The sequence below is a fragment of the Quercus robur genome, chromosome 7 (assembly GCF_932294415.1).
Source record: "Quercus robur chromosome 7, dhQueRobu3.1, whole genome shotgun sequence".
In the NCBI taxonomy this organism is placed as follows: Eukaryota; Viridiplantae; Streptophyta; class Magnoliopsida; order Fagales; family Fagaceae; genus Quercus; species Quercus robur.
In genome coordinates this window covers 36,921,034-36,948,536 of record NC_065540.1, presented here as the reverse complement: position 1 = coordinate 36,948,536, position 27,503 = coordinate 36,921,034, and the positions used below count along the sequence as shown (strand labels likewise).

General features: G+C 34.8%; 1 protein-coding gene across 2 annotated transcripts; it reads left to right on the top strand.

The window, feature by feature from the left end:
* Positions 1–884: 884 nt before the first annotated feature.
* On the top strand, positions 885–21,665 carry LOC126693276 (ubiquitin carboxyl-terminal hydrolase 5). Of its 2 annotated transcripts, XM_050389195.1 has the most exons (15): positions 885–1,158; positions 2,761–3,015; positions 4,970–5,114; positions 5,225–5,284; positions 5,396–5,491; positions 7,596–7,626; positions 7,735–8,015; positions 11,913–12,053; positions 12,137–12,307; positions 17,531–17,788; positions 17,882–18,030; positions 18,543–19,118; positions 19,888–20,164; positions 20,495–20,724; positions 21,079–21,665. In XM_050389195.1, exons 1-14 carry the CDS (start codon positions 1,019–1,021, stop codon positions 20,675–20,677), a joined length of 2,763 nt encoding a protein of 920 aa, XP_050245152.1. In that variant the 5' UTR covers positions 885–1,018; the 3' UTR covers positions 20,678–20,724; positions 21,079–21,665. The 2 variants fall into 2 exon arrangements, with proteins under 2 accessions (XP_050245152.1, XP_050245151.1); XM_050389194.1 differs by having other exon boundaries at positions 7,596–8,015.
* Positions 21,666–27,503: the final 5,838 nt, after the last annotated feature.

Here is a 27,503-nt window from a genome sequence, read left to right as displayed (position 1 = left end):
GCCGGATCTCACCAAATATGGTTGAGATCTCGCTTGGATCTCCTCGAATGTTGCCGGATCTCACCAAATCTCGCTTGGATCTCCTCAAATGTCACCGGATCTCACCAAATCTCGCTTGAATGTCGCCGGATATTGCCAGATTTCGCTTGAATGTCGCCGGATATTGCCAGATTTGTATATAACGTCGGTCGGGTCGGGTGGCTCGGGTTTTGGAGAAGAAAACTTGCCACTCGACTCGCTGGCGTCGGGTCTTGGGGCAGAAACCCGTCACCGACCGTCGGAGTGGTCGGTTCGAACGGTTGCCGGTTCGGGTTCGGGCGGGTTGCTCGGGTTGGTTGGGTTCCGGGTTGGGTTGGACACCCCTGGTTAGCAAAGTATGCCAAGGGCATAGTTCATCAGTGTATGTGGATGGAGAAATGTCCTAGTTTCTTAGAATTAGTAATTCTTCATAATGTAAACTTTACTATTATTTGATTAATATTAAGTGTGCACTTTCCTATTAAAAAAAGTAAAAATTGGTAGGACTAAAAGCAACACTTAAATTTATTTAGAACTGAAATCTACCTGGTTAAATGGAAATTTCAATTAATTACTAAACATTTTCACTCAAACCATTAATTACTTCACTAAAATTTTTCACATATTTGATTTAATTTTTTTTAAAGAATTTAAAAGCCATAACATGAAATTAATATAATCTAAACTCCATCATTTCAATAATTAATTTTTTTTTATAAATATTTTCTCATTGAAAAACTTAAATAAAATATTACTAAAAAAATAAGATATACGGGTTTAGTTCGGGTTTATAAGCTCTCAACCCGTTTGATGAGAAAATACGGGTCTGGATTAAAACCACATTTAAAAACACTTCCCTTTTGCCATTTCTCAGCTTGTGTTATCTTTACCACCTCGTTTGGTTACTAAGAAAACGAAAAAGAAAAACACAAAAAAATTTTCTCACTCACTCATTCGCTCACTCAGCAAACTGAGATTTGAGGCGAAAAGAGAGAGGGCAATGGCGGAGGTGAAGATGTGCTGCAACGCGAGCAGTACGGAGCTGACGCCAGAGGAAGAGAGGATTACGATCCGTGACATTGCTTTGGCCTCCGAATCTAATAGCAAAGAGGGCGACACTTTTTTCTTAATCACTCAGAGGTGAATTTCTCAAATTTGTAATTTTGTTTTTGTTTTTGTGTTTTTTGGTTATGAATTATTTCAAAATTTCAATCTTTTTGGAAAACACTTTTTTTGGTAGAAAATCGAAAGGATTGTAGGAATTTGAGAGTTGTGAAACCGAAACCCTCAATTTCAGTATGGTCTTTATGGAAGAGGAAAAAAGAGAGTGAATTTTCAGTGTTTTTTTTTTAATATTAAATTTTTTTTTTTAATACCTTTTTAGCTTGGTTGTGAGGGTTTTTCAGTTGAAATGTTTGTGTTTGTAGTACTCTAGGGCTTCTATTCAACATTTGCAAATTGGGTCTGCCTCAAATGCAGCTTTTCTGGTCTCTTAAGAGTGCGTGGAGGGTAATTTCATATTCATGGGTCCAAAATCCACTGGGTGTGTGTAAGTTTGTAACTTAGTAATAAAGAAAAAAAAGAAGTTTGGAGTCTGAGGACCATACACGTTTAGTATGGTGAGGGACACTTGCTATATATGTTGGGGGTGTTTTTGCCCTCTTTTGCCCATATAATGGGACGAGGATGCTTCTGGGAATGAGCATAAACTGCGTAGCTCGTCAGGGGTGAATGCCTCTGAATTACCGGACAATTGGTTCTGGCAAGTGCCTGTAGGTTTTATTGGCTAGAGGCTAGTCCAATGGGCTCTTCTTTAGAAAGGTTCCCTATGCTATCGAAGAAAATGGGTGAGATCACGGGTTCAAGACTCACGGAGTGCGTGTGTAACTTACCACACAAAAAAGAAATGCTACGTTTGGGTGTTTTATCAATGGGTGAGTTCTTGTATTAAAAAGATGTGGATGAGTTTGTGTGTTAAAGTCTCATTGAGTGTGTGTAACTTACCACTTAAAAATAACAACCCCACTATTTTAGAGATATTTGTGGAGAAATTGGATATAATTGTTGTAGCTTTATACTTGGAACATAGCTTGCTATTCTAGAACTTGGATGTGGCTCCATGGCTTGAATTTTGTTATAGCTGAATTAAAACAAACTTTTTTTTTTTTTTTTTTTTGGGGGGGGTGGGGGGTGTGGGGGTCAACACCTGTTCCTTCATTACTTCATATTTCATGTTTTGTTCAGTGTAGGTTCAGTTAAATATATGGTGGGATTCATGGAGGTAACATTGCTCCTTTTTTCCATGAAGCCATCATGTCCAATCTCTTTGAGGTCCATTTTGGAATTTGGTCCTGATGTTACCTTAATGATGTGGAGGAATTTTTGAAATGAAAAGCCTCTCATACAATTAAAGCCCTAACATGCAAAGAGCTTTGTGGCTTAGCAGCACTGCCTGAACTCCCCCAGAGGGAGAACTTGAGTTCAAATCCCCCTCTTCACCACTTGTTGTAAGCCGAAAAAGAAAAAGGAACAATTAAAGCCTTAACATTAGCTGTTACCTTAATGATGCGGCAGTTTATTGATTTATTTATTTTCAGCACTCAATAGCTAGTATCTTGTGGTATGTTTTGCTGTCTAAAGTCTGAAATTCCTTGTGTGCTGCTCCCAATTTTCTGTCCTTTTAGATTTGGGTTATATTAAACGCGAATATATTTTTATTGTGTTCATAATTGGTTTCTACAGATGGTGGCAGCATTGGATTGAATATGTGAACCAAGACCAGCCAAACAATGCAAATGATGGATCCTCATTGACTGATCATGGTGATTTTGTTGGTTCAAGTTCTCTAAAGAGGCCTGCTGGTATTGATAATTCTGATTTAATATATGATACAGCATCTGAAAATTCTCGTATGGTTATTGAGATTCACGATACTCTACTAGAAGGTCGTGATTATGTATTGCTTCCGCAAGAAGTTTGGCACCAATTATATTTGTGGTAAGTTAAGTGGGAATGTACAAGATTTTGGACGTGAGAATGTCCTTCCATAATTTGGTTCCATTTTTTCTCTGTAATTCTTAGCATTATGCTATTTCATATTAAATGAAGATGGTTAGCAACATATTTTATGTTAGTTTTATTATGTTGATTGCTATTACAATAAAATACTAACATCATGAGTAGAAAATATCAGTAGGCTACTTTTTGAACAATCAATGTATGTACTTTTTGTCTTGTTTTATGAAGGAATGTTGGAGAAAATTTGTAGCATTCCTTTCTGGTCTATTAGAAAAACTAGAATGAGAAAATAGTTTCTTGAGCTGTAATACACCACTGATATAGTGTCAATGATCTTTGGAATCACAATATGTTTTTGGTTTAATGATCTTTCCCCCATACCATGGGGCATGGTATAAACTCCTCCCTTTCCTTGATTGAGGGTAAAGATAAAAAAATTTGAAATGTTCTGATATGTTAGAAACACTATAAACTTGAATGATTTCTCAGTTGGATCTAGAGTTTAGTCATTTGTTATATGAAAAGAGCTCTAAATTTAACAAGGTCCCTCTTGATGACATTCTGGTGAACATATATGATGTAAAGGTGCTTGATCAATCCATAATCATCTCTATACATTTTTTTATTGGTATCTTGCATATGCTCTTAGTGGGTTTTGCACCCACAACCTCACCCTTTATCCCATTATTGTGGGAGGAGGAAGTTCCATTTGATTTAAAACTCATTGGCCATAGTCATCTCTACATAATGCTATAGACTAATTAAAATGATCCTCTATCCTCATAAATATAGAGGTTTCATTTGCAACCTCATGCTTTTATTAAATATATGTTTGCTTGAATACATTTTAGCTCCCTTTGTGTAGTATGCAGTTTCAATTTGATTCCTACATTCTTGATTATTTCAAACAAACCATTTGATATAGTCCAAATTGTGGTGAAACCAAACTTATGAAAATCCTATTCAGTGGATTTTTGTATGAAGTTATATTCTATCTGGTTAATGTGGCACTAATGGAGACTGACATGGCGCATACATGACATGAAGAATATTCAACAAAATCCTTTGCAACCCCCAATCACTCTGCTTACATCTCACATGCTTTTCTCTCACTTAAATCTCTCCATGTTTGCTTATTTGGTTGAAGTTCAAAGTTTAGTGGATCACTAAAAATTGTTTTCCTCAGACTGATTTATGAAATTCAAATTAAAATCTGCATTGACTCATTTCTCAGATCTGCATCTCTCCTTTTCATCCTGTTTAAGTGAATGCGATTGAATAGTAAAAGAAAAGATTGCATAGAAGAAGCATCCGTCAAGAACCATTTCCATTTATTTTACTCCAGATTTCTCCATTGCCTCCATTTCTTGTCATATATATATATCAATCCATTGTTTTGCCTCCGTCACCCACTGCTCTCTAATTTTCATCTATCCTCCCTTCCCTTTAAATTTAAAACACAAAAAAAGGAAAACCAAAAAATATCTTCCTTCCAGAACCTTATCTTTTCAATGCCTTATCCATTTGAATTGAAATTTCAGTAGAAATTATGTACCTCTTTTAATAAAAAAAAACTTATATTTTTATCCAATACATAAGATGAAAATTAAACGTTAAAATTTTTATTATTTCCTGATGTGGCACATGCCATGTGTCATATCAGCCAAAAGTAGCCACATTAGCAATTTCCATTGGATTTGTAACTTTGTTTGACAGAATGATGGTACACTAATAACTTAAAAATTTTAAGAACTTTATTGCAACTTTTAGATTTAGAGGGACCAGGTTGAAACCATCCTTAAACTTCAAGACTAAATATTTTACCCTTGTTCAATATGAATGGGTGAATCTATTGAAACTACTTCTTGTATTTTCTAGTCTATCATTTACATGAAGTATTAAGGAGACAATTATAGCCTTCTGTGTGTCTTAGGTATGGTGGTGGTCCAACACTAGAACGGAAAGTAATCAGTTCTGGTCTTTCTCAGACAGAGTTGGCTGTTGAGGTGTATCCTCTGCGTCTTCAGTTACATGTGATTCCTAAAGGTGACCGTTCTACTATTAGAATAAGCAAGAAGGTATAAAATTGAGACCTCATTTTTTATATGACTTCCTTTTAGTGCCTGTTGCACTTCTCTTGTTACAAGGTATAAGCATATTGAATTGTGTCTTCAAACTTGGTGGGCAGGAAACCATTGGAGAGCTTCATAGGAAAGCCTGTGAAATATTTGATCTTAACTTGGAACATGTAAAGACTTCATATATCCTACCTACATGTATAACTTGGTAGTCTATTTTTGATAAATATTCTTCTTTGGGAATCTCTTCTTTCACTCTCAGGAGTATTACTCTGTTGCAGGTGTGCATTTGGGATTACTATGGCCGTCGAAAACATGCGTTGATGAATGACATGGATAAGACGCTTGATGATGCCAATGTACAGATGGATCAGGATGTAGGTTTACATTGCACACTTGCTATCCTTTTATGACTACTATGTTTTCTCTAAAGAAGTCACTTAGAATATGAAATAAGATTTTGCATTTGATGTAATTGCTGTTGAATATCTAAGGTGCAGTTCTTAAAGTTAAAATTCATCCTTGCTTTTGTGAGTGATGAAGGCTAATATTTTTGTCTTGTCCTTTTAATTGTGCTTAGAAGGCTCTCATATAATTCCAAGTTGCTTACTATATATTTTTGTTATGGACAATTTATAATAATATATTCAATAAGTGAAAAACTATTTATTGTATTCTATATTAGGCCAAAAACGGAACAGTGAGCCATGCAGTTGATATCAATTAGGCTGGTCATGTTCCTGGAGGTTTGAAATATCCCAGATAATGCGCTTCCTCTTTGAGCAAGTAATGGATGGATGGTTGAAACCTGAGTGCTTGGTTTTTTGAAGGCTTTTTTTGTATAAGACTGTTTAGTTTGTGGTTTTATGATATTTTTGGAATGATACAAAGTTTTGATAGGTTTAAGATCAATGTTGATGTGGTAGGGAGGTGGTTAGAAAAAAGTCTTGTTGGTGTCCATGCATTCCTTAAGATAGAGGAAACTCTTGATCTAGATGCTCATAGGGCTTGGTCATTTGGGTTGCAATGAAAGATGGTTGTCAAATGATTTTGGTGATTCAAAGTTAAGATTCTTCTTTGCTTTTGTGAGCGTTGAAGTTTTTTTTTTTTTTTTTTTTGGATTTATCTTCTCCTTTAAATTGTGCTTAGAAGGCAGTCATACACTTAAGGTTGCTTACTCGATACTCTTGTTGTGTTAGAAATTTCTAATAATATATTCAATAAGTGAACATATATTTATTGCATTCTTTGTAAGGCCAAAAACAGAACAGTGAGCCATGTGGTTCTGCTGCTAATTACCAGATGTCCCTTGATTGATAGTCATGTTGATGCAGCCCCAGCATAATTGATATAAACCATGATTTGGCATATTTTTAGTGTGACTTATCAAAAAAAAAAAAAAAAAAAATTTGAATGTAACTTGTGCTAAAATCCACAACCCCCTAGTTCTTCTCTATTTTTATTTTCATTTTTTCTTGGTTTTTTCTCCCCGAAACAATAACCCACCCAGCTTTTTCTTCTTCTTTTTATTTTATTTTTTCCCTTTTGAATATCTGCTTGGTACCAATTACCATACTGATTTGTCCTGATATTCTTAGCTCATTCATGAAAAAAAAAAGTATGATATAATATATTTGTGTTAATTGTTTAGTTACTTTAGTAGTTGATGTTGAACATAGTAGACTAATTCTTAAAGACTTGTAATTATTAAGTGTATAAAATATTAACTAATATTAGTAATTAGTCATAGGGAATTATGGCTATCAGAGATTTAAGAAAGGGTATTACATGGAAGTACTCAAATCTGATCCAAAAAATTAAAATGACTTGACTTGCAATTTTTGTGTTAAAATTGCAAAAGTAGGGCTTATATAATTTTTTTTTTCAATTAATGTGATAATTTGATTGTTGTAGTTCTCATTAATAATTATTTTTAAATTTATTAAATTATTCTTTTAGAATATATGCTTCCCTTGAATCAGGCGCATGCTTGCGCTTTGTGCCTAGGCTCCAAGAGGCCTTTGTGCTTAAGTGCGCCTTGCACTTTTACCAACACTGATGCTGCCCGACATTATCTTGCAACATCTGAACACTTAGTTTCACGAGGTGCAGACTATTTATGAAGCCTTTTTATTAATGTGCATTTGCCATAAAATGATCTAGTTCTTGTAATTTGTATTAATTTTGTCATGGCTGGTGTTTTTCCTGCTGAAAACATTATCTGTAGAGTCATCTTTACACATGAGCGCACACACTGTTACAAAAACACCAAAACAGTGACAGTCATGTAGTACATGTATGCATTAAAATTTGAGAAAGTCACATACAGTAGAAGATGAAATAGCCTCACCCCCTGTAATAATCATTTGGCTATTTTTCCTTCTGGCTTCTATATATTTGATGATGGCCATCTAGTTAATGCTGTACTTTTTCTGGTTTTTAACAGACATTTTTCTTTTGTTCTTTAATAATTTAAAACAGATTCTGGTGGAGGTCCTTAACCATGTGAATGGTACTGCACTGGCTGGTTCCATAACTTCTATTCAGGACAATGGATCTTCACAGAGGGAAGCTACTTCTTTTCTTATAGAGCCGTCTAAGTCAAGCTTATCAATTGCAGGAGGCTTGTCCGCTAGTAAGGGTGCAACTAGAAGCAACGCGGTGGAGCTGCCACAAATTACTAACCTGACTTCTCCAGTAAGAGAATCGGATAATGCATACGGTACCAGCGGCGTAAGTACAAGGGGTGCTACTGGTGGTTTGACTGGGTTGATGAACCTTGGGAACACTTGTTTTATGAACAGTGCAATACAATGCCTTGTTCATACACCGGAGTTTGCTAGATATTTTCGAGAAGATTATCATCAAGAGATCAACTGGCAGAACCCTTTGGGCATGGTTGTAAGTATCATATACAATTATAAAATTTATTACTTATAAAAATAAATTAAAACAATTATAAATGTGAAATAACTGATCTTTTGGCCAGTGAGCTTTAGCTCAAATGACACTTCCTCCCTTTGTAAGAGCAAGTTAGAGCTTGAGGTCATGGGTTCAATATCCATTGGGTGCATGTGTAACTTACCTATATACAAAAAAGTTAAAGACAAAAGGAAAAATTGATCTTTTTTATCAAAGCCTGATTAATGATTATAAAGCCTTTTGAGATTTTATGTGAAAGCTAGAGTTTGGTGTCTAAGGCACCGTAGGTTGAATTTATTGGATCAGTTTGTAGGGTTTTTGTTTTGTTTTGTTTTTCCCATATATATTTATTCTTTTCCATAGTTTCATAAATAATTTTTGGTCTTCAAGGTGCCTTTATTTGATATTTTTTAAATGCGACAATTCCATTAAGACCCAGTACCCTTTGTGGCTTTGTTAAATACAAGTCCTGATGCCTCATGTTCTCTCATTCTCGGTGTCCTTTGTGCATGAATTATTATGCTCACCTTTTCTTTTCTCTTTATAAACGAAACACAATGCAGCCATCAGTCATCGGAATATGAATTAATATGTATTTGACTTTTTGTTTGAAAGGGCACTCACGTTTGAGTTTAGGTTTAGATATTTATTGTTGTGTGGATTGCATTACTGTTGAAGTACGTTGAAGTATTTATTTTATTTTTTCAATTGTGTTGATTGCGTGGTTCTATACTTTTTACTTTTTTATTGTTTTTATTTTTAATCTATAACTCCTTGCTTTGCATCAATGAGAGAGTGAGTTGATTCAAGTTGAGAGAACAAAAAAGGTAGAGGAAATCCAAAAATAACTAAAATAGAAGTAGATAAAGGTCATGTCAATTAAGGAAGTAATAGAAAGTATGACTTTGGATGAAATAGAATGTAGAAAATAATACATGTGACCAACCCTGACTAGTTTGTTAAGGATCCATAGCCGACCCCAAAATTTTGGGACTAAGGCCTGGTTGTTGCCATTGTTGATTCCTTGCTTTGGCTAACATAATATGCTACATTGATGTATCGCGGTACAACTAAATAGTCATAAATTATTTTGAAATTTTGTTCCAAATAAGCTTATTTGAGTCTAGAATTTTACATAGACTTGTGTGGATTTCTATTGCGGATTGATTTTTTTGTCTCTAGTGCTAGTACTTGTGAAACTTTGACTTCGAATTCTATAGATGGATGGTTTTTGAGACTCTTTTATTATTCTTATTATTATAATTTTTTTATAAGTAATGACATTTTACTGAAAATGAAGACTACCTCATGGTCAAAGAACATAAAGAAGTCTGAAGAATTACGAAGAGTAAGTTGTGATGTAAACATAGCCACTCTTTGAAATGTACAATGGAAATGCTGGTGGTGAAACTCCATACATGGGAATCAAACATGGCTCTAAGCAGCAGTGTTTGCAATTGAGTCGTCGAACACTTTGCATCTTCAAAAGTATGTCAATTTTTTTCCCTCTACAAGGTCCACATCAATCATGAAGGAAATAGATTCCAAATATGAAGAATGTTTCCCAAATCAATTCCTCCAAGTAAATGGAAGATATATGACTGTCCTTGGTAAAACTCATTGAATCTTGAAAGAACTAAAAACATAACTTCACGGAGCATGAGCTAGAGAGCAATGCTCCAATAGATGATCTACTATCTACAACACCAACCTGCTAAAGTAAAACCTCTCTTCATGAGATTCTCACATCTAAGGATCTTACCCCAAGATGTTGTCCATACAAAAAACTCTCCTTGGAGCCTTAACACACCAAATACTCCTCCAAGGGAAAGAGACTGCACTAGTACCATGTAAGACAATGTAGAATGAATGAATATCAAACTTACCACTCCCATTCAATGTCCAGCTCAATCTATCACAATCTTCTCTCATAGAAGTGTATGCGTAAAGAAGATTTACGAAGGAATGTAACAATTCAAATTCCCAATCATTAAAATCTCTATGAAATCTAACATCCCAACTCCGCACCTTCCCATTTATCTGACCAATAATCAATGATTGAATTGATGGATCACTGTCTGAAGAGCATACAAACAACTCTGGAACAACTCCTTCAAAGGACGATTCCAGCACCGATTGTCATTCCAGAATTGTACTTGAGTGTCATCACCTACATCAAAGGACGCATAATCTATTCGATCCTACTCTGATACATTTCCATAGGCTACAACCATGGGTCCCTTTAACAGGTTTCAATATCCATCCCCCCATTTCTTGCCATATTTTGTAGCTATTACTAGTCTCAGTAAATGTGTTTCCACTCAGACCCTTTTCCATCCTCCCTCATTTCCACCACACCAAACAAGAGAAACTCTCATTTTGCATCCTCCCCCTTTTTTATCCAACCTAATGGGACTCTGATGCTAATTTTGATGTAGGATCCTTTGGAATTTAGCATGAAATTAGATTTCTTGATGAGATCATGAAGGGATCTTGAATAAGGTATGATGTTTAAGGGTTTAGGTAATGAAAAGATTGGATCTTGAATATGTTTGATGGTTGTTTTTCTTGTGTTCTATGCTTAGATGGCTGTGATGAGTGGTCATTCTTTCTCTCCTCTTATATAATTTTTAGATCTTTGTACTTTCTGTTGATTCCCATCCATCCTTAGTACACTACCTGTGTACTAAGAAGGCTTGCTTCTTGTTAATTTTTCATCAATAAAGTTCCTTAAGACGGGAGTGGTTGACTTTTTCTATAGTGCCGGGTCCATATTGTGTATCTCTGGAAATCCATGTGTATATCTTTGGTTGATTTTTTCCCGGTTTATTCAATTCAATGTAGGTGATGGTACTAGGGTAAAATTTTTGCATGACTAGTGGTGTGGTGATTGTCCTCTTAAAGAAGCCTTCTTGGAGTTATATAGAATTTTTTGTGATTAGGAATCTTCTATAGCTGAGATTATGCATTTCCGTAATGGGATTCTTCATTGGGATGTTCAGTTCTCTAGATCAGTCTAGGATTAGGAGGAGTTGGAGAGCTTGACTGCTTTTATGCATTTAATTCATTCCACCTCAGTGAAGGGTGAGGATCTTGATAACCTTTGTTGGAGGCTAGTCAAGAGTCAGGGTTTTGAGGTGCATGGGTACTACCATTCTCTTTCCCCAGCTACTGGCATGTCAATCCCTTGAAAGTTGGTGTGGCAATCATGGAGTGCTGCCTTAGGGAGGATTGTCTATAGAAAATTTACGAAAGAGAAGTATTATTTCCTTAGAATGGTGCTATATGTGCAAACAGAGTGGGGAGTTGGTGGATCATTTGCTTCTTCACTATCCCATAGCTTATGAGTTATGGGCAATGGTGTGGATTTTGTTTGGTCTTATATGGGTTATGCCACAGAGAGAGTCCTTGAATTGTTGGCAGCATGGCAAGGTACCTTTGGTAGACATCGAAATAGAGCTTTTTGGAGGTTTGTGCCACATTGCATTATGTGGTGTCTTTGGCATGAACTGAATGCATGATATTTTGAGTGAAGTGAATGGACATTCTTGAGATTAAATCTCTCTTTTTTCACACTTTACTGGATTGGAGTGTTGCCTTCAAATCTCCTCCCTGTTATTCTTTATTAGATATGCTTGAGCAGTGTAATTTGAAAGTTTGAATGTGCTGCTTCCTACGTACACAGCTGGTGTACATGGGATTATATTTTTGGATCAATAATTTTCTTTACTTATCAAAAACAAAATGCCACACTTATTTCAGGTAGATATTCTTTCTATTGAAATAAATTTGTTGATGAAAATTCTATAATGAGTATAACTTGATAATAGTGCTGTTATGTTATTATTCTTGTGAATTGATGTAGTCATTATGTAGGGTGAGCTAGCTCTAGCTTTTGGTGAGTTACTTCGAAAGCTGTGGGCACCTGGACGGGCACCAGTTGCTCCTCGATCCTTTAAAGCGAAGCTTGCTCGCTTTGCACCTCAATTTACTGGATACAATCAGCATGATTCTCAGGTTTAGTGCTTGACTTGAATCTTTTATTCATTCCATGGTTTCCATGCAATTTGCATCAGTAAAATGGTGTGTTATTTTGTCAGGAGCTTTTAGCATTTTTGCTAGATGGTCTTCACGAAGATCTGAATCGCGTCAAACACAAACCTTATATGAAGACCAGGGATGCTGATGGCCGACCTGATGAAGAGGTTGCCGATGAGTATTGGGCAAATCATATTGCTCGTAATGATTCTATAATTGTTGATGTGTGCCAAGTGAGTATAACGTTGATACATTTTAAATCTAAATCGTGAGTGTAGTTTATGGTTTTGTACTTTTTTACTGTATGCAAGCACCCTCTTTCTGGAATCAATTATTCTTGTATGTCTTGCTGTTTTTGGGGATGGGTTACTTGGACTCCAGGTCAAGCTTTGGGGGCAAATCTCTTGCTTATAGGTTGCAGGCAGAGTTCTTCCACTTATTAAATAATATTTTCACCTTTGATATACTCTACACTGAATGTATAGGGCATTCTATCTTCGGTATCCACTGATGCTAGTCCATGTTTATTTCTCATGTGAGAAGCTTCAACCTTGAAGAGCTTAAAAAAAAATTGTTGGATCTTGGGCAATGTCCTTGCTTAGATCTTAAGCTTCACTAATAGTGAGACACCAGCAAACTTATAATTCTAACCAAAATTTTTCTGGTTCTGCTTATATTTTCTGTGTCCATTCATTAATGTAGGATAACAATTGCGCTTAAACAAAAAAAAGAAGAAAAGAATAACACACACCAATCTTTTGGATTTCCATAAAATGGCAATGGAAACTTATCAGAATTTAAGGATTTGGTAACTAGTTTGAAAAAAGGCTGTTATGTAACTTATGGTTTTATTAGTATTTGATGGTTGGAATACTGGTTGGACGTTTGGAAGCTAAAATACAGAGGTAGAAAGTAAAAAGTTAGAGAGAAGACAGAAAGAATCTAGCATTAAACAGGATAAAATCTAAGGTCTTCAGGCATCTTAACCTAGATTATATCACACATTGACACATATCAAACCATTCACCAATGGAACTAAAATTGCTTCTTTGTCATTGCATCTTCAAGATTAAATTTTTTTTTTTTTTTTTTTTGATAAAAACGAAATTGTATTAATCAAAGATCCAGGTACACTGGGGGTGTACATGGGTAGCAGTACATCAAACTCTTAAATTACAAAGATCAAGCATTTTAAAAAATTAGAACATGGAAAAGATTAAAATCTGAACTCCAATCCCACAAGTTGTGGAGAAGGAAAGATTTAATTTCCAGAATAGACCGTTCCTTCCCCTCAAAACATCTTGAGTTTGGTTCTCACCAAATACACCATAAGACAATGTGGTACAGCCCTCCACAGATTTATGCTTCGATGTCTACTGAAAGAATCTTGCCAACTTGAAAATAAATCAGTAAGATGTTAATATGGTGACAATATAGACTTGGAACCCAAGTAAACGTGTTCTGGAAGCCAGTAAAACTGTCCTATCAGACCTACTGAAAACCTTAATTGAATTTGTAGGATGATTCTTTAGGGTTTTGCTTTTCTGGATAGTAGTCTTGGTAGTATTGTCAAAGACCTCCATCACATATCTAGATATGGTGTTAAGCCTCTCAATGCTAGTATTTGAACTTGGTTGACATTGGTATTGACTCACAATATTCTATGAAATCACTTATAAAAAAACAATATTTTATGAAATCTTATGCTGTAAGCAAGTTGAATAAAACCTGTAGCAGTAACTTGTATGTGTTTCCTTCTGGCACCAGTAAGTGCCAATTTCTTGGGATGTTTATACCATTTTGTGAGTATTGTTCATTGGAGGAAATTTTCCAGGAATAAAGGTTTCATATGTCTCCCATTGTTTCTAGGATATTCGAGCTTTCTTGTTATAGTAATGTCTCTCAAAATAGAGGAGACGGTGCTGCTTATTCACTCTAGAATATTCAAGCCTGTTGTCCATATGTCATTCGAGGTAATTTTCCAGGAATAGAGGTTCCTTATGTCTTCCATTGTTTCTAAGATATTCAAGCTTACTTGTTATCGTAATGTCTCTCAAAATAGGGGAGAGGGTGCTGCTTGTTAGCTCTAGAATATTCAAACCTGTTGTCCATATGTTTTCCTTCATTTCTTCAATATTAAACCTCACAAGTTTCTCACACACAAAATCAGTATTGTTTTTATTTTATTTTATTTTATTTTAAATTATATATAAAAAAGTTGTTGTTTATCTTTACTGTTGGCTGTGGTCATGACCCTTTGGATAATTTTCATCAGAAATCTTTAAGGTTGCCTGGTTTCTTATCTTTTCATCCCTTAAGAAACTGTTTGGACTTCATTTTGGATAAGATTCTAACTGTAAATAACTTGATTTAAAGTCAGGTTGTTAGCGGTCCTTAACCAGATGTTTTCCAAAAATAGTCTGTATCTTTGCACAATATGTACTCTTATAAAACGAAAATTCTCTACACAATAAGTTATTTTGTACAGGATACATTTTGAGATGGATTAAGCTTATTATCAGTCATGTTTTTATTAGTTGGTGCGGACTTGTTGGAGTCAGACTTTGAATTCGAGTATTCAAAACCAGTATATCCGAATTTAATCCAAAATCCAATGTGTTTTAGAATTTTACATTTGAGTTTGAATATGACTGAAGATTTGAAATTCAAATAGGCATTATGAGTTTTTATTTTCTTTATGCATTTAATGTAATTTGGGAACTCTATTTAAAGGGCCCAAAGTAAACTATTGTAGATAGTTGATCATGGATTTATAAAATTTGGGTTCGAAGTTTTCTTTTGGTGCTTGGTGGTGATTCCTAGGTCTTATCCTTTTGTACTTCTTTTGTTTCCTCAAACACCAAGTTCCCTTTGAGAATTCATTGTCCTGCATTATTGTGTTTTTTATTCTATGGTTACTTCCTGTTATCTTTCGCATGCATTGTGCTTCGTGTTCTACAGTTACTTCCTATCAATAATACCTCCATTAAAATTATAAAAGAATTTAAATCATTATAAATTTTACAAATCAGTTCAGATGAAGCTTGGCTAAGATAAGTTGAAATTATGTTGTCATAAGTGGCCCTTGTCTTCTTCTCAAAGCCTCATAACTTTAGTAGGGTTGATGAATGAAGCTTGGCTGAGGTAAGTTGAAATTACCTTGTTATAAGTGCCCCTTTGAGTCTTCCTCACGAAGCATCATAACTTTAGTGGGTTTGATTGATTCATCCTGTTTAATAGTAAATGAAGCAAGGCAGTCTTTATTGCAAATCTAATTTTCCTATGCTTATTCTCAAGTTCTAAAGTTTCAAGAAAATGGCTAATCATCAATTTATTCTTTCTACAAAAATGAAATATTTATAATATACCAGTAATATTTTAGTGGATAAAACTAGAAGTAGAGTGATGCTAAGTTGGAAATTTGGCATGACACTTTAGAATCTAAAGGTTTTTTATTAAGGACTAAAATAGAGTACATGAAATGTGTGTTTAGTAAAAGTAGGAAAAAAAAAACGAAGGGGTGGTAAGACTTTATGGTCAAGAAATACTAGAGATCAAACACTTTTGATATCTTGAATCAATAATCCATAAAGATGGAGAGATTGAAGAGGATGTCAATCAAGATAAGAGCAAAAATACATAGGTTGAATATGAGATCTGGGGTTCAATTCCCGCCTATACTAAAAACCGACTAGTGTTTTGGTTTGATGATAAAGAGTTATCATTAGAAGCGGATGGACGCCATAGGATGAAATTATCTCCAAAAAAAAAAAAAAAGGATTCCTATTTAATTTGAAATCTTTTCCTATCAAAAAAAGATAAGAGAAAAAATACATATTAAGTTAAATGGAAAATTGTATAAGATTGCTTTATGACCAGCTATGCTCTATGGTATTGAATGTTGGGCAGGCTATTAAGAAGCAACATACTAATATATTGATTGTAGTTGAAAGGAGAATGTTAAGATAGATAAGTGGAAATACATAGAAAGATAGGATTTAAAATGAGGAAATCTCGTTAAAGATAAGGAGGGTAGCCTTTATTGATGAAAAGACGAGGGAGAGTCGCTTGAGATGGTTTGGTCATGTTTAGAGGAGAGCGATTAATGCATTGGTAAGAAAGAGTGAGTTGATCCAAGTTAAGGGAATGAAAACAGGTAGAAGAAGACCAAAAATAACTTTTAGTAGAAGTAATAAAAAATGACATGTCAATTAAAGAAGTAATGAAGTAACGGACTTCATTAGCATAGAGTACGACTTCAGATAAAATAGAGTGGAGGAAAATAATACATGTAGCCATTCCTGGCTAATCTATTGAGGATCTATAGCCGGCCCCAAAATTTTGGGACTAAGGCTTTATTGCATAAACATTATCGTCTTGTAGAAAATCTAGAAGCTAAAATAATATGATCTTTATATTATTATATGAAAATTTTATATTACAGTATTGTGCTTTAGCCTATATTTTAGTACTATGGTTCAATTATGATCTATTTAGATTTCTTGCCCTAATTAATGTAAAATGCTTTGGGCTCGTTTGGTAGTTGTGTTTAAATATTGTTGTTCAAATTGATGTAAAAATTGTGGTTTAAAAAATGTTGTATAAACACTTGTTTAAAGTACTCATAATGCAAAAAATTTGTTTTGTACCGTTTTTCAAATAACATATTTTAAAATGTGAAAAAAATATAATTGTGTGTTTGGTATGTATATATGTCTTCTTTATAGCAATGATGGTTGTAGAGTAAAAGAATACTATTTTATTTAAGGAGAGAGAAAAAGAGAAAAAGAAGAAGAGAGAAGGACAAAGAGGTGGGCCCGTGGGAGAAAAAGAAAAAAAAAGGGTTGAAGTGTGAGAGAGAGAGTTTGGTCTTGTCAATGGGCCTTCAACTTATTTACAAAAAGATCATTTAACAACGTTGCTTGAAAACTAAAAACTAGTATAGATGAGTTTTCAAAATACATGTTTTAAACACCCTAATTTGAGAATTGTAACTTAAATACCCATAATTAAACATTGCTACCAAACACGTTTTTTTTTTTGGGCCCATAGTTTTCAATGTTTAAACATTGAAAACTGTTGTTTGAACATCTCTACCAAACAGGCCCTAGAGTCAATGATCATAAGTTCAAATGGAAATTTCTTCCTTGTAATAGCAAGGTGGAGGATCCGGACATGGGTTTAAGATCCACCGGGTGTGTAACTTACCGATAAAATTGTGAAAGGCTTAGATGAGGTTCAACAAATACAATTTATGCCTCACTTTTTCTCACATTAGATAAATCTCTTAATCACATCCTGCCACAGGGCATGCTGTTGATTTTCATTGTTGTCATCCCTCACTCTTCCCCACCACCACACCCACCCACCCCACACCCCCCCCCCAAAAAAAACAATTTATTTCACCTGCCTACTAATGCTTTTGAACTTATACATCTAAATTGTCTCCATTACAGGGCCAATACAAGTCAACATTGGTGTGTCCAGTATGCAATAAAGTCTCCGTCACATTTGATCCATTCATGTACCTCTCCCTACCTCTCCAGCAGACCATCACCCGCACTATGACAGTAACAGTTTTTACTTGTGATGGAAGTGCCCTGCCATCTTCTTGCACTGTGACTGTCCCCAAGCAGGGACGTTGCAGGGACTTAATACAGGCCCTTAGCAGTGCATGTTCCCTGAAGCACAGTGAGAAGCTTTTGCTTGTTGAGGTTTGCAGCAGTAAACATTCTGAATTTTGTGTGTATGCGGCTTAATTTTTATATGTTTAATTGGATTGAATTATACAAATGTTTTGTTCACAGATACGAAACCATTTGATTCAAAAGTTTCTAGAAGATCCTCTAATAATGTTGTCCACCATCAAAGATGATGACTACCTTGCTGCATACAAGATGCCAAAGTTGGTGAAGAATACAAAACATCTTCAGTTAATACACCGCCATAGAGAGCAGTATGTATAATTTCATGACACTTTTAATCAGTGACAGAAAAATTTGGGCTGCCTTTTCTCTATCTTTTATCTCTTGTTCCAGAAGGCAGGGCCTCCAGAAAACTGGCAGTAGTTATTGAGTCCATCAATTTAAAAAAAATTATACTGGCTGCTTTAATTACTACATCGACTGCTTTATGCTTTTAACTATCATAGATATCCTGAAGAAACAAATAGTTCCATAGTTAGTCAAGACTACAGTTTCTCTTTTTCATTTTTTCTGTGACCAAAATTGTCTCTAGTCAAATGGCATCCCAGTCTAATTTTAGTTTTCAAAAATGAAAAAAACACAAGAGGAAAAGAAAAATGACATCCTGGACCAAAAGGATACCAGATGGTGGGTGGAATTGATCCAATGCTAACATGCAATTATCAGTTTAGAAAAATACCAATTTCGAGAAGTTTTAGTCTATATGGTGGTTTCTTGTGTTGAGCCACTTTCTAATTTGTTCTTGTATATTTTTGTTTCTTAGGGAAACAAATGATGCCCAAACCATGTCAGGTTGGAAGCCTTATGGAACACCTCTTGTCTCATCAATCTCATGTGATGATGTAATTACAAGAGGTGATATACAGCTACTTGTTCACAAAATGCTTTCTCCAATGGCAACAACTGAAAGCCGAAGAAAAACTGATATTTTTGATACTAGCATCTCTATAGCAGCATCAGACCAGAGTCATGATATCAGTTCTGGTGAAGCATGCACTGATTCCTCTATGTCAAATTCAATAAATAAGGAAAGCACTAATTCTGAAGCAGTTGCATTACTGAAACTACCTCTTCAGTTGGTTGATGAAAGCAATGCTTGCATTGATCTTTCAGTGGGAGAAGATAAACCTGTTAGATTGTCCTCATCATCAACTTCGATACTAGTTTATGTTGACTGGTCACAGAAGCTTCTAGACAAGTATGATACACATTATTTAGAAAATTTGCCAGAAGTGTTTAATGGGCCTCCTAACAAGAAAGCTCGTACTGAACCTCTCTCCTTGTATACATGCCTGGAAGCTTTTCTGCGTGAAGAACCACTGGTCCCTGAAGATATGTGGTTAGTTTCTTTTTCTTTTTCTTTTTATTTGTTCTTGGTGTCGTCATTGTCAATGTAAATGTTGTTGTGTGCAGGCATGTTGTTCATGATGGACTTAGATTGATATGGTGGTGATCCTACCTAAGGGTCAAGAATTTAAGATTGATATATAAACTGGTGATCCAACAAAATTGTATTTCTTCTAGTTGGTGGATTGCATTACTGACCAACATTGCTTAGTTGTTCAAAAGAATGTTACTTTCTATTGCCTTATGCAAATAATGTTTACTGCCTCAAGACAAAATACAAATAGAAATAGGGGTATTGAGACTGAATTGGTGAATATCGATGGTTTCAATCTTTCAACCTTTTGGGGAGCAACTTGCCCCTTTGACTAGTGCCTTAAGATTGTGGTGAAATATAAGAAAATGTGGCTATTACATGTTAGTTAACCTTGAAACACCATGTGAATTTGCAAGTCATGCCTTGCAAATTTAATGAATGCAAAATGCTTTCCTTGGTTACTTAATGGAACAGCTCTTAGTTTGTGTTCTCAGATTTTGTTTTTTGCTCAATCATTTTTTGGTAGTGCATAAAGTCTTTGTACTTTACGAAGCCCTTGAATGAAGAATGTTGGATTCCACTACTTTGCACTTGCTATTGACATTCGTAGTCTAAATTTCTTATATCAATATCTAAACTGTTTGATCAATGCAAAAATCCTTTTGAAAGAATGGCTACCTGTTGAACAACTAAACACTAATCTGATTTGTTTGTGTATCTGATGAAGGTTTTGTCCTCAATGCGAAGAGCGACGACAAGCAAGTAAAAAGCTTGATCTATGGAGGCTTCCAGAAGTATTGGTCATCCATCTAAAGAGATTCTCATACAGCAGGTCCATAAAGCATAATAAGTTAGAAACCTTTGTCAACTTCCCCATTCATGACTTTGACTTAACAAATTATGTTGCAAACAAAATCACATCCCGACGGCAACTCTACGAACTGTATGCTTTAACTAATCATTATGGTGGCATGGGTAGTGGGCACTATACTGCACATATCAAGGTCAGTGAAAAAGCTTTGTACCTCTTTCTCAAAGATTTTGTCATTTTTCCCCCTCCAAAGATCAGCTGCTCTCTCAGTTGCAAACTATTGTGGTTGACACTGATTTGGGTGTTGCTTTACTGATCATTGTTGATGTCTAGTGTCTTTGTTATAATGAGTACATATAAACCTTTAGTCCTTCGCCTTTATGGCACACCATTGTTTTTTGTCCAATTTTAGCCTGCAGATGTGGATAAGCCTATCTACCAACTATCCAGTTTACTTTTAGGTGGACTTTTTCTACTTTTCCAATATTTCATTCTGATATATACTTTTTTCTATTAAGTGCAGCTTTTAGATGAGAATAGGTGGTACAATTTTGATGACCACCAGGTATCACCCATACATGAGGAAGAAGTAAAGACAGCTCATGCATATGTCCTCTTTTATCGAAGGGTGAAGAATGATGGTACCTCTGCTAGCAATGGGGCACAGTCCTGTGCAGGCGGCAATCACATTAGCTCTCAAAAATGAGTCCGTGGACATGTATGATTCTCTTCAAACAAGAGAGCATTACCCAGGTGTGCATGCATTAATTTTGTAACTTTTCTTTGAATTATGGAACTTGCAAGCCTTTGGCTGAAATGATTTCACACACATATTTAGCTTTGAGTGCTAATGCTTGCAAATTGTCTTACTTGAACTTACATTTTGACATTTTAGTACAATTTTAAAGGCAAGTGCCAATCATGTTATGAGAATAAGCGGAATGTTCTTATCTGGCCTTGATGTACCAAGCAAACAAAAAGAAAAGAAAAGAGGAAGGGCCAGGATGTAAATTTTATGCAGCTGTTGCTTTTAAAAATACCGAGCTTTAGTTGATGGTTTTTCATTGATATTTTAGTAAGATCTGGCTCATGTTTGGCATATTGCAGATTCCTAGGCAGTTTACTGTATTGATGTGGAGTCTGATTCTAGTGATGGTTATGATGGCATGTTAAGTAAGCATGAAAGAACTAGTCCTTTGCGGTTTTGAAGGCGATTTTATAGTTTCACAGCCGCAAGGCTGCTCAGGGATTGATTGGTCATCACATTACATGTCAAGGAGCCTCCTAGTTCACTCTCGCAGGACAATTTAAGCGTGGCATCTAAAAGACCTGAGGATTATACTACTTTATTTTGTAAAAACATACCAGTCTGTTTGTAAGCCCATGTATGAACAATCATCTCTGACGACTTCCTGGAGTTTGAATTGTTTAATACTGCAAAAACTCAGAGGGGGTCATAAAATCAATCACTGTGGTCAGTTTGGTAATTTTGAAGTTTAGGAAAGCATAAATTCCAAACAAAATGTAATTGAGAATAGTCCAATTGACAGGATGTGGCTCAAAGAGGTCTATTTTTTTGGTTTAAAGGATGATTCTTCCCCCTCATACCTTCTATAATTCTCAAATGGATGTGGTTGTGGACCTTGAATTGCAAAGGAACTGAATGAGCAGAGTCGTTTTACTTCTTTGTATAATTTAATTTTTTTTTAGTCTTTAGGCTACTTTGTCAATTTTGTGTGCATGTGGTAGAATGTGAGATCATGTGGGGGTAGTATACGTGCTCATGAATTTTAATTGGAGATCAGAATGAGATGGTGTAAGGGTTGGAAAGTCGGTGTGGAAGCTAATGGCAGTATATATATATATATATATATATATATATATATATATATATATATATATATAAACAACTGTGGCATAAAAATAAGTTGTGAATAATTCTTTGCTTTTTGAGCAGGTTTGGCAGCATTCTAGTCTGGCAATTTGCACTTCGTTAGTAAGGGAAAAATGGAATGGAAGTTTAGTCACTTATCACTGCTGAATGCTGTTACATTTCTAAAATGATTTTAAAAAGAAAAAGAAAAAAAATAGTAAAACTACCTTAGAGCAGTCACATCCATTGCTGGTAGAATCAATCGTGGGCCTAAGAGGCACGGGTGTAACCAGTTGCGGATGTTAGTGATTCGAGTACACTTATCTCCAAAAGTGGATTAACAAATGATCGAACTGTTTCATTGCTACATTTGCACATATCACACTAATATACTAAAGGGATATATGCTTAAGAAAAAAAAAAAAAAAAAAAAAAGCTTTCAAACCATTGTAGATGAGGTAACTACAATCTTTGATTCCACTCCATTAAATGACAACCCAAAATTCACTTCATAGAGTTATATGTCATCTTATTTCAACTAAAAGATACGATGAATCTTATCTGTTAAAAAAAAAATCAATAGGACCTCAAATTCTTTATTTAATAATTTATTCTTTTAGTTTCTAAATAATAAAAACAAAATCTCCTTCATAAAACGAGTAATAAGCAAAATTAGGGATGACAATGGGGTAGAGTGGGGTTGAAGGATGGGGTCTTTGTCCTCGTCCCGTATGGTTTTGTCTTGTCCCATCCTCGCCTTGCCCCGCATGATGGGGAAAACTTTCTTATCCCATCCCCGCCCCTTAGAGCCTAGCGAAGCCCTGCCTCATCTTGTAAAACTTTACCTTTTGTTAATTTGCCCTACAACTAGTACAATTTTTTAATGAAACATATTTCATTAATAAAAATATACTTGAAATTACAACTAAGTTTATCTCATTAAATCAAATCAATTATTAGAAAAAATTGAATAATATATCCAAGTGTTTAACAAGACAATCATAAAAAAAAAAATAAAAAATCTCATAGTATAACAAATAACAAAATAAAGACAGAAAACCAAATTGAGTAGAATAAAATAAGTTAATATTGATATGTTTGTTTAAATGTTAGTGTTTTAGGGTGTGAAAAATTTACAATTATAATCCTTAGAAACGCGGGGCGGGGTGGGTCTAAAAAGTTTAAACCCGTCCCGCCCCGCCCAGTGGTGCAGGGCTAAAATCTTGCCTCATCCTTGCCTCACTACCTTTGCAGGGCGAGAAAAACTCGCGCGGGGTGAAATGGGGAGGGGTGGGTTAAGTAAGGCAAGCAATTTTTTTTTTTTAAGATAATTACATAAAGGTAAGTTGTACATGGTGTCTATCTAATTATTAAACATCTTTTTATTCATAAGTGGAATTTTGGTTTTGAAATTAAAAAAAAAAAAAAAAATCCTTGAAATAACTTAGGGTTGATGGTAAAACAACTATTTTAGATTGGGCAGTTGGAATAAATGGTGATTGAGATTGTTTGAAGAATTGGATTTGGATGCCTCAACTATTTTCTTTAAATCTTGCAATGAGGTGAGGGATCCTCATAATAAGGGAAATAGAGGGATAAACAAAATTGGGAAGATGGAAAACCCCAAAAATCGACACAAGGCTTAGAGACATGAACACACAAGTCTTTGGAAAATAAGAGGGTGTTTGGATTGAGAGTATCTCAAAACTCAAAAATCATAAACTCAAAACACATAACTCAAACTCATCACTCATTTCTCAAAACTCTATCTCACTAAAATCCCAAAACTGAAAATTTTTGTTTGGCTCCAATATCTCAAAAGTGTGCCCCACATCTCAGTACTTAACTTTTTCACTTTTTGGTGGAGCCCATAACCTGCACAGGTCAGAAGGGGAGTTTCCTCTTGTGCGTGTCCTCTTCTCTCTCCTTTCACCCAAAACACTGTTTTGTCTTCCTATCTCCACACACACACTAAATGTTAGAACAAGGTTTTGTGGTTTTTTCTTTTTCTTTCCCTTTTCTACACTTCTGCCTTAATATCCCGAAGACCTATTGCCTGCAAACAGCCAACTTGATTTCTGCTGGTGAGTTCCTTTTCTTTCTCTGTTTTATGGGCTATGATGGACGAGGTTTGCTCTTCTTCCTTTGTCCCAAAAGAACCCCTAAATCCCCAAATTTTCATTGAAACCCATCTCCATCAAACCCCTTTCTCCGTTTCTTCTAGGCCAATCGTACCCACTGTTCTGCCCAAACCCCACAGGTTTGTCCTTTCCTTTTCAAATGGCTAGTAATTGTGCCAAAAACCGCTAGGTTCACAAAAGCTAACGGCTAGCAATTTTGAGAGAGTCTCTGGAGCTCTTTGTTGTTAATTGAAAATCCAAAGGGAGATTCTTGAGAGGAGAAGTAGAAACAAAGAGAGAGAGAGAGAGAGAGAGAGAGAGAGAGAGAGAGAGAGAGAGAGAGAGAGAGAGAGAGAGAGAGAGAGAGAGAGAGAGAGAAACACACACACACACACACACACACACACACACAAAACTCACAATCTATAATAATTCCATCCAAAACCTCAAATCTCCAAATACAAGAACCCATACACAGAATAGAGACACCAAACCTTAGAGAGAGAAACACACACACACACACAAAACTCACAATCTATAATAATTCCATCCAAAACCTCAAATCTCCAAATACAAAAACCCATACACAGAATAGAGACACCAAACCTTAACCATCAAAAGCCCCAAAATCAGAACCCAAAACACAAAGCCAAACATCAAACATTGTACCTGCACAAACCCACAAAGAAAAACCCATATCTCATCTAGATGAAGCTTTGCTGCTTCACTCCAAAGCCAGAACAAACACCAAGGAGCACATCAGACACAAATTTCATTATTTTACAAAACCTATCAATGTTTAGAGAAATTGAAAAAAACATTGAAACACAAACAAAAGCAAAACAGAGCACCTGAACAAAAACTTTGAAATACAAACATTGAAATTTAAAGGAATACAAAACAGAGCAAGGTGGGTTTACGGAAGGAGAGAGAGAAAATGTGGTCACTTGGGCAGAGGTCGGATTCTTAAACCGGTGTTGGCGCCAGTATCGGATGTGTCGAGGTGTGCTTGTTTCTGGTTGGGACTCCTTCTTCCTCTTGCTTTGTGCTGGTTTAAGAGTAGCTTGTGAAAAAAATGGAACAAGTGAGAGGTCTGAGCAATAAAAGAAAAGGCAAAAGTTTGAAATAATGGTATGTTGGTAGAGGTGGGTGAGAGGTGTTGATGGAGAAGTAATAAATGGAGAAGGAGTAGGAGTAAATGGAGAAGGTGTAAATGAAGTAAATGGAGAAGTCAGAGGAGTAAAGAAAATAGAGGAAAATAGAGTCCATAACTGAAGCTGGAGCATTTGACACAGCAAAAGCTTCCAACGGCTCTGAGGGTGATGTGACAATACACTGAAGAGGGTCCCACATATTTGCAATTATTTACTCAAAATGCCACAAAACTCATTTCTCAGAAAGTGAAAATAGCCTTTGAGGAGTTCTCATTTCTCATTCTCAAAACTCAAAATTTCGAGATATGAGTTACAAAAACACAAACTGGAAACTGAACCAAACAACATTTCAACTAGTGGGTCCCATGGATTTTGAGTTTTGAGTTAAGGTTTTTGAGTTATGTAACTGAAAACAGGCCAATCCAAACACCCTCTAAGTATTGGCTAAGGAATCAAGTATGCCTAAGAGACATTAGTACTCTTTAATGGTTTAGACCAAGTCTACACTGCCAATGGAGAAACAACACAGTGAAGGATTCTAGTAAGAGCATATGGCTTCCAAGAAAATCTTTTTCCAATTGAACTTGTAATAATGAAGACCATTCTCAATGCCATCTTTCACCAATTTCTATTCCTTCTTCAAAGGATGCCCACTAGAATCAGCTCTTTGCTATATCTCTAAGATTTTTAAAAAGTTTTTTTTAGTAGTGTAACAAGGAAAAAAGAACTTTTATTGTTAGTTTTGTGATAATCTATATATATTTAAAAGTTGAAGCGTAGAGTTTAATGTTGCCGTGCTCCTGTCGAGCCACATTAGCACCACACCAACACCACATCTTCAATCTATTTTTAATATTTTCTCTCTTATTTTTAATTTTTTTTTCTCCTTATTAATTTGCCACTTTACAATTACACATTTTCCAATATTTACTTATTTTAACATTTTTATCTCCCCACTACTCTACACCTTGACCTTACACTTTCTCCATCCCTTCAACTTCCTTTTATTTTGACTCTTCTTCTCCCCATTTTTTGACTATAAAAATTTGTTATTTCTCTTACATTCAATCCATATTTTGATCATACAAAAAGGTGAATACTCTCTCTCTCTCTCTCTCTCTCTCTCTCTCTCTCTCTCTCTCTCTATATATATATATATATATATTCTTTATTTTGGTGGATGTTTAATTCTTTAGATTGATAAATTTTTATGTTTTACTCTACTTTAGATTGATATGATTTGGTTATATTTTAATTTATTATCTTTTTAATATTATTTTATTTATTTGTTACATGTTATCCTTGGAAATTATAGAATGATTTACTATTATTCTATTACATAGCATGACTTGGATAATTTGGTGTTTAGAACTATATAGTTTTCTTTTAAATATTTTTTTACTCATCTTTTTTTATATAATTTTATTATTTGTCTCACATTCTCTTTCAAAAAAGGTGATTGTTCTCTCTCTCTCTCTCTCTCTCTCTCTCTCTCTCTCTCTCTCTCTCTCTCTCTCTCAATTATTAATTCTTTCTTGCAATTGTAAATTTAGATTAATGAACTTTTTTTGTGTCTCTACTTTTGGATGATACACTTTGGTGGTGTGTTTTTTGAGTTATTTATCACATGTACTCTCTATCTTATAGTTTTAGTTTGAGTTAATTTTTAGATATTTAAGAAGTGAGATGATTATGTATTTTAATGTCTCTATAAATTATTTGAGTAATATCAATTGTAAATTTGTAACGAGATTTGATTATCATGATAATTTTCTTAAGAGAATGAGAAATTCAAATAATTAATTTTGGAACTTAAAAATTTTAGTTGTAGAAAAAAAACCATAACTCACTATACAAAAGTTTGAATAAAATAGATTACTTGAAAAAAAAAAAAAATAGCATTTCTTTCTTTCATCTCAAAAAATATAATAGACTAATATCAATCGAATGCACCTAAATTTTTAAATAATAAAAAACTCAAAATAATAGAATGATATATTTGTAGAGATGGAGAGATGAAAAATAATTTTATAAATAATATCTTCAGTACGTTTTCTAGAATAAATCATATATTATAAAATGTTACAAAATAGTTGTATATCCCCACGCATCGCGTGGGTCTGCGACTAGTAATAAATAGTCGCGAACCCGTGCGATGCATGAGAATAGCTATTGAATGAGTTTCAAGGAAAAAAAAAAAAAGCCATTATTTTTGAGTTGGAGTAGTAAGTAAAAATGCATGAAATAAAAAAAAAAATTGATATTGAAAGAAATAGCATAAAATTTTATTAGTTAAGTAGAAGAAAGTAATGTTGTTTTATTTTTTTTTTTAATTTTTTATTTTTGTGGGAAGGAATAAAAGACAGAATGTTGCGTCTCTAGTTT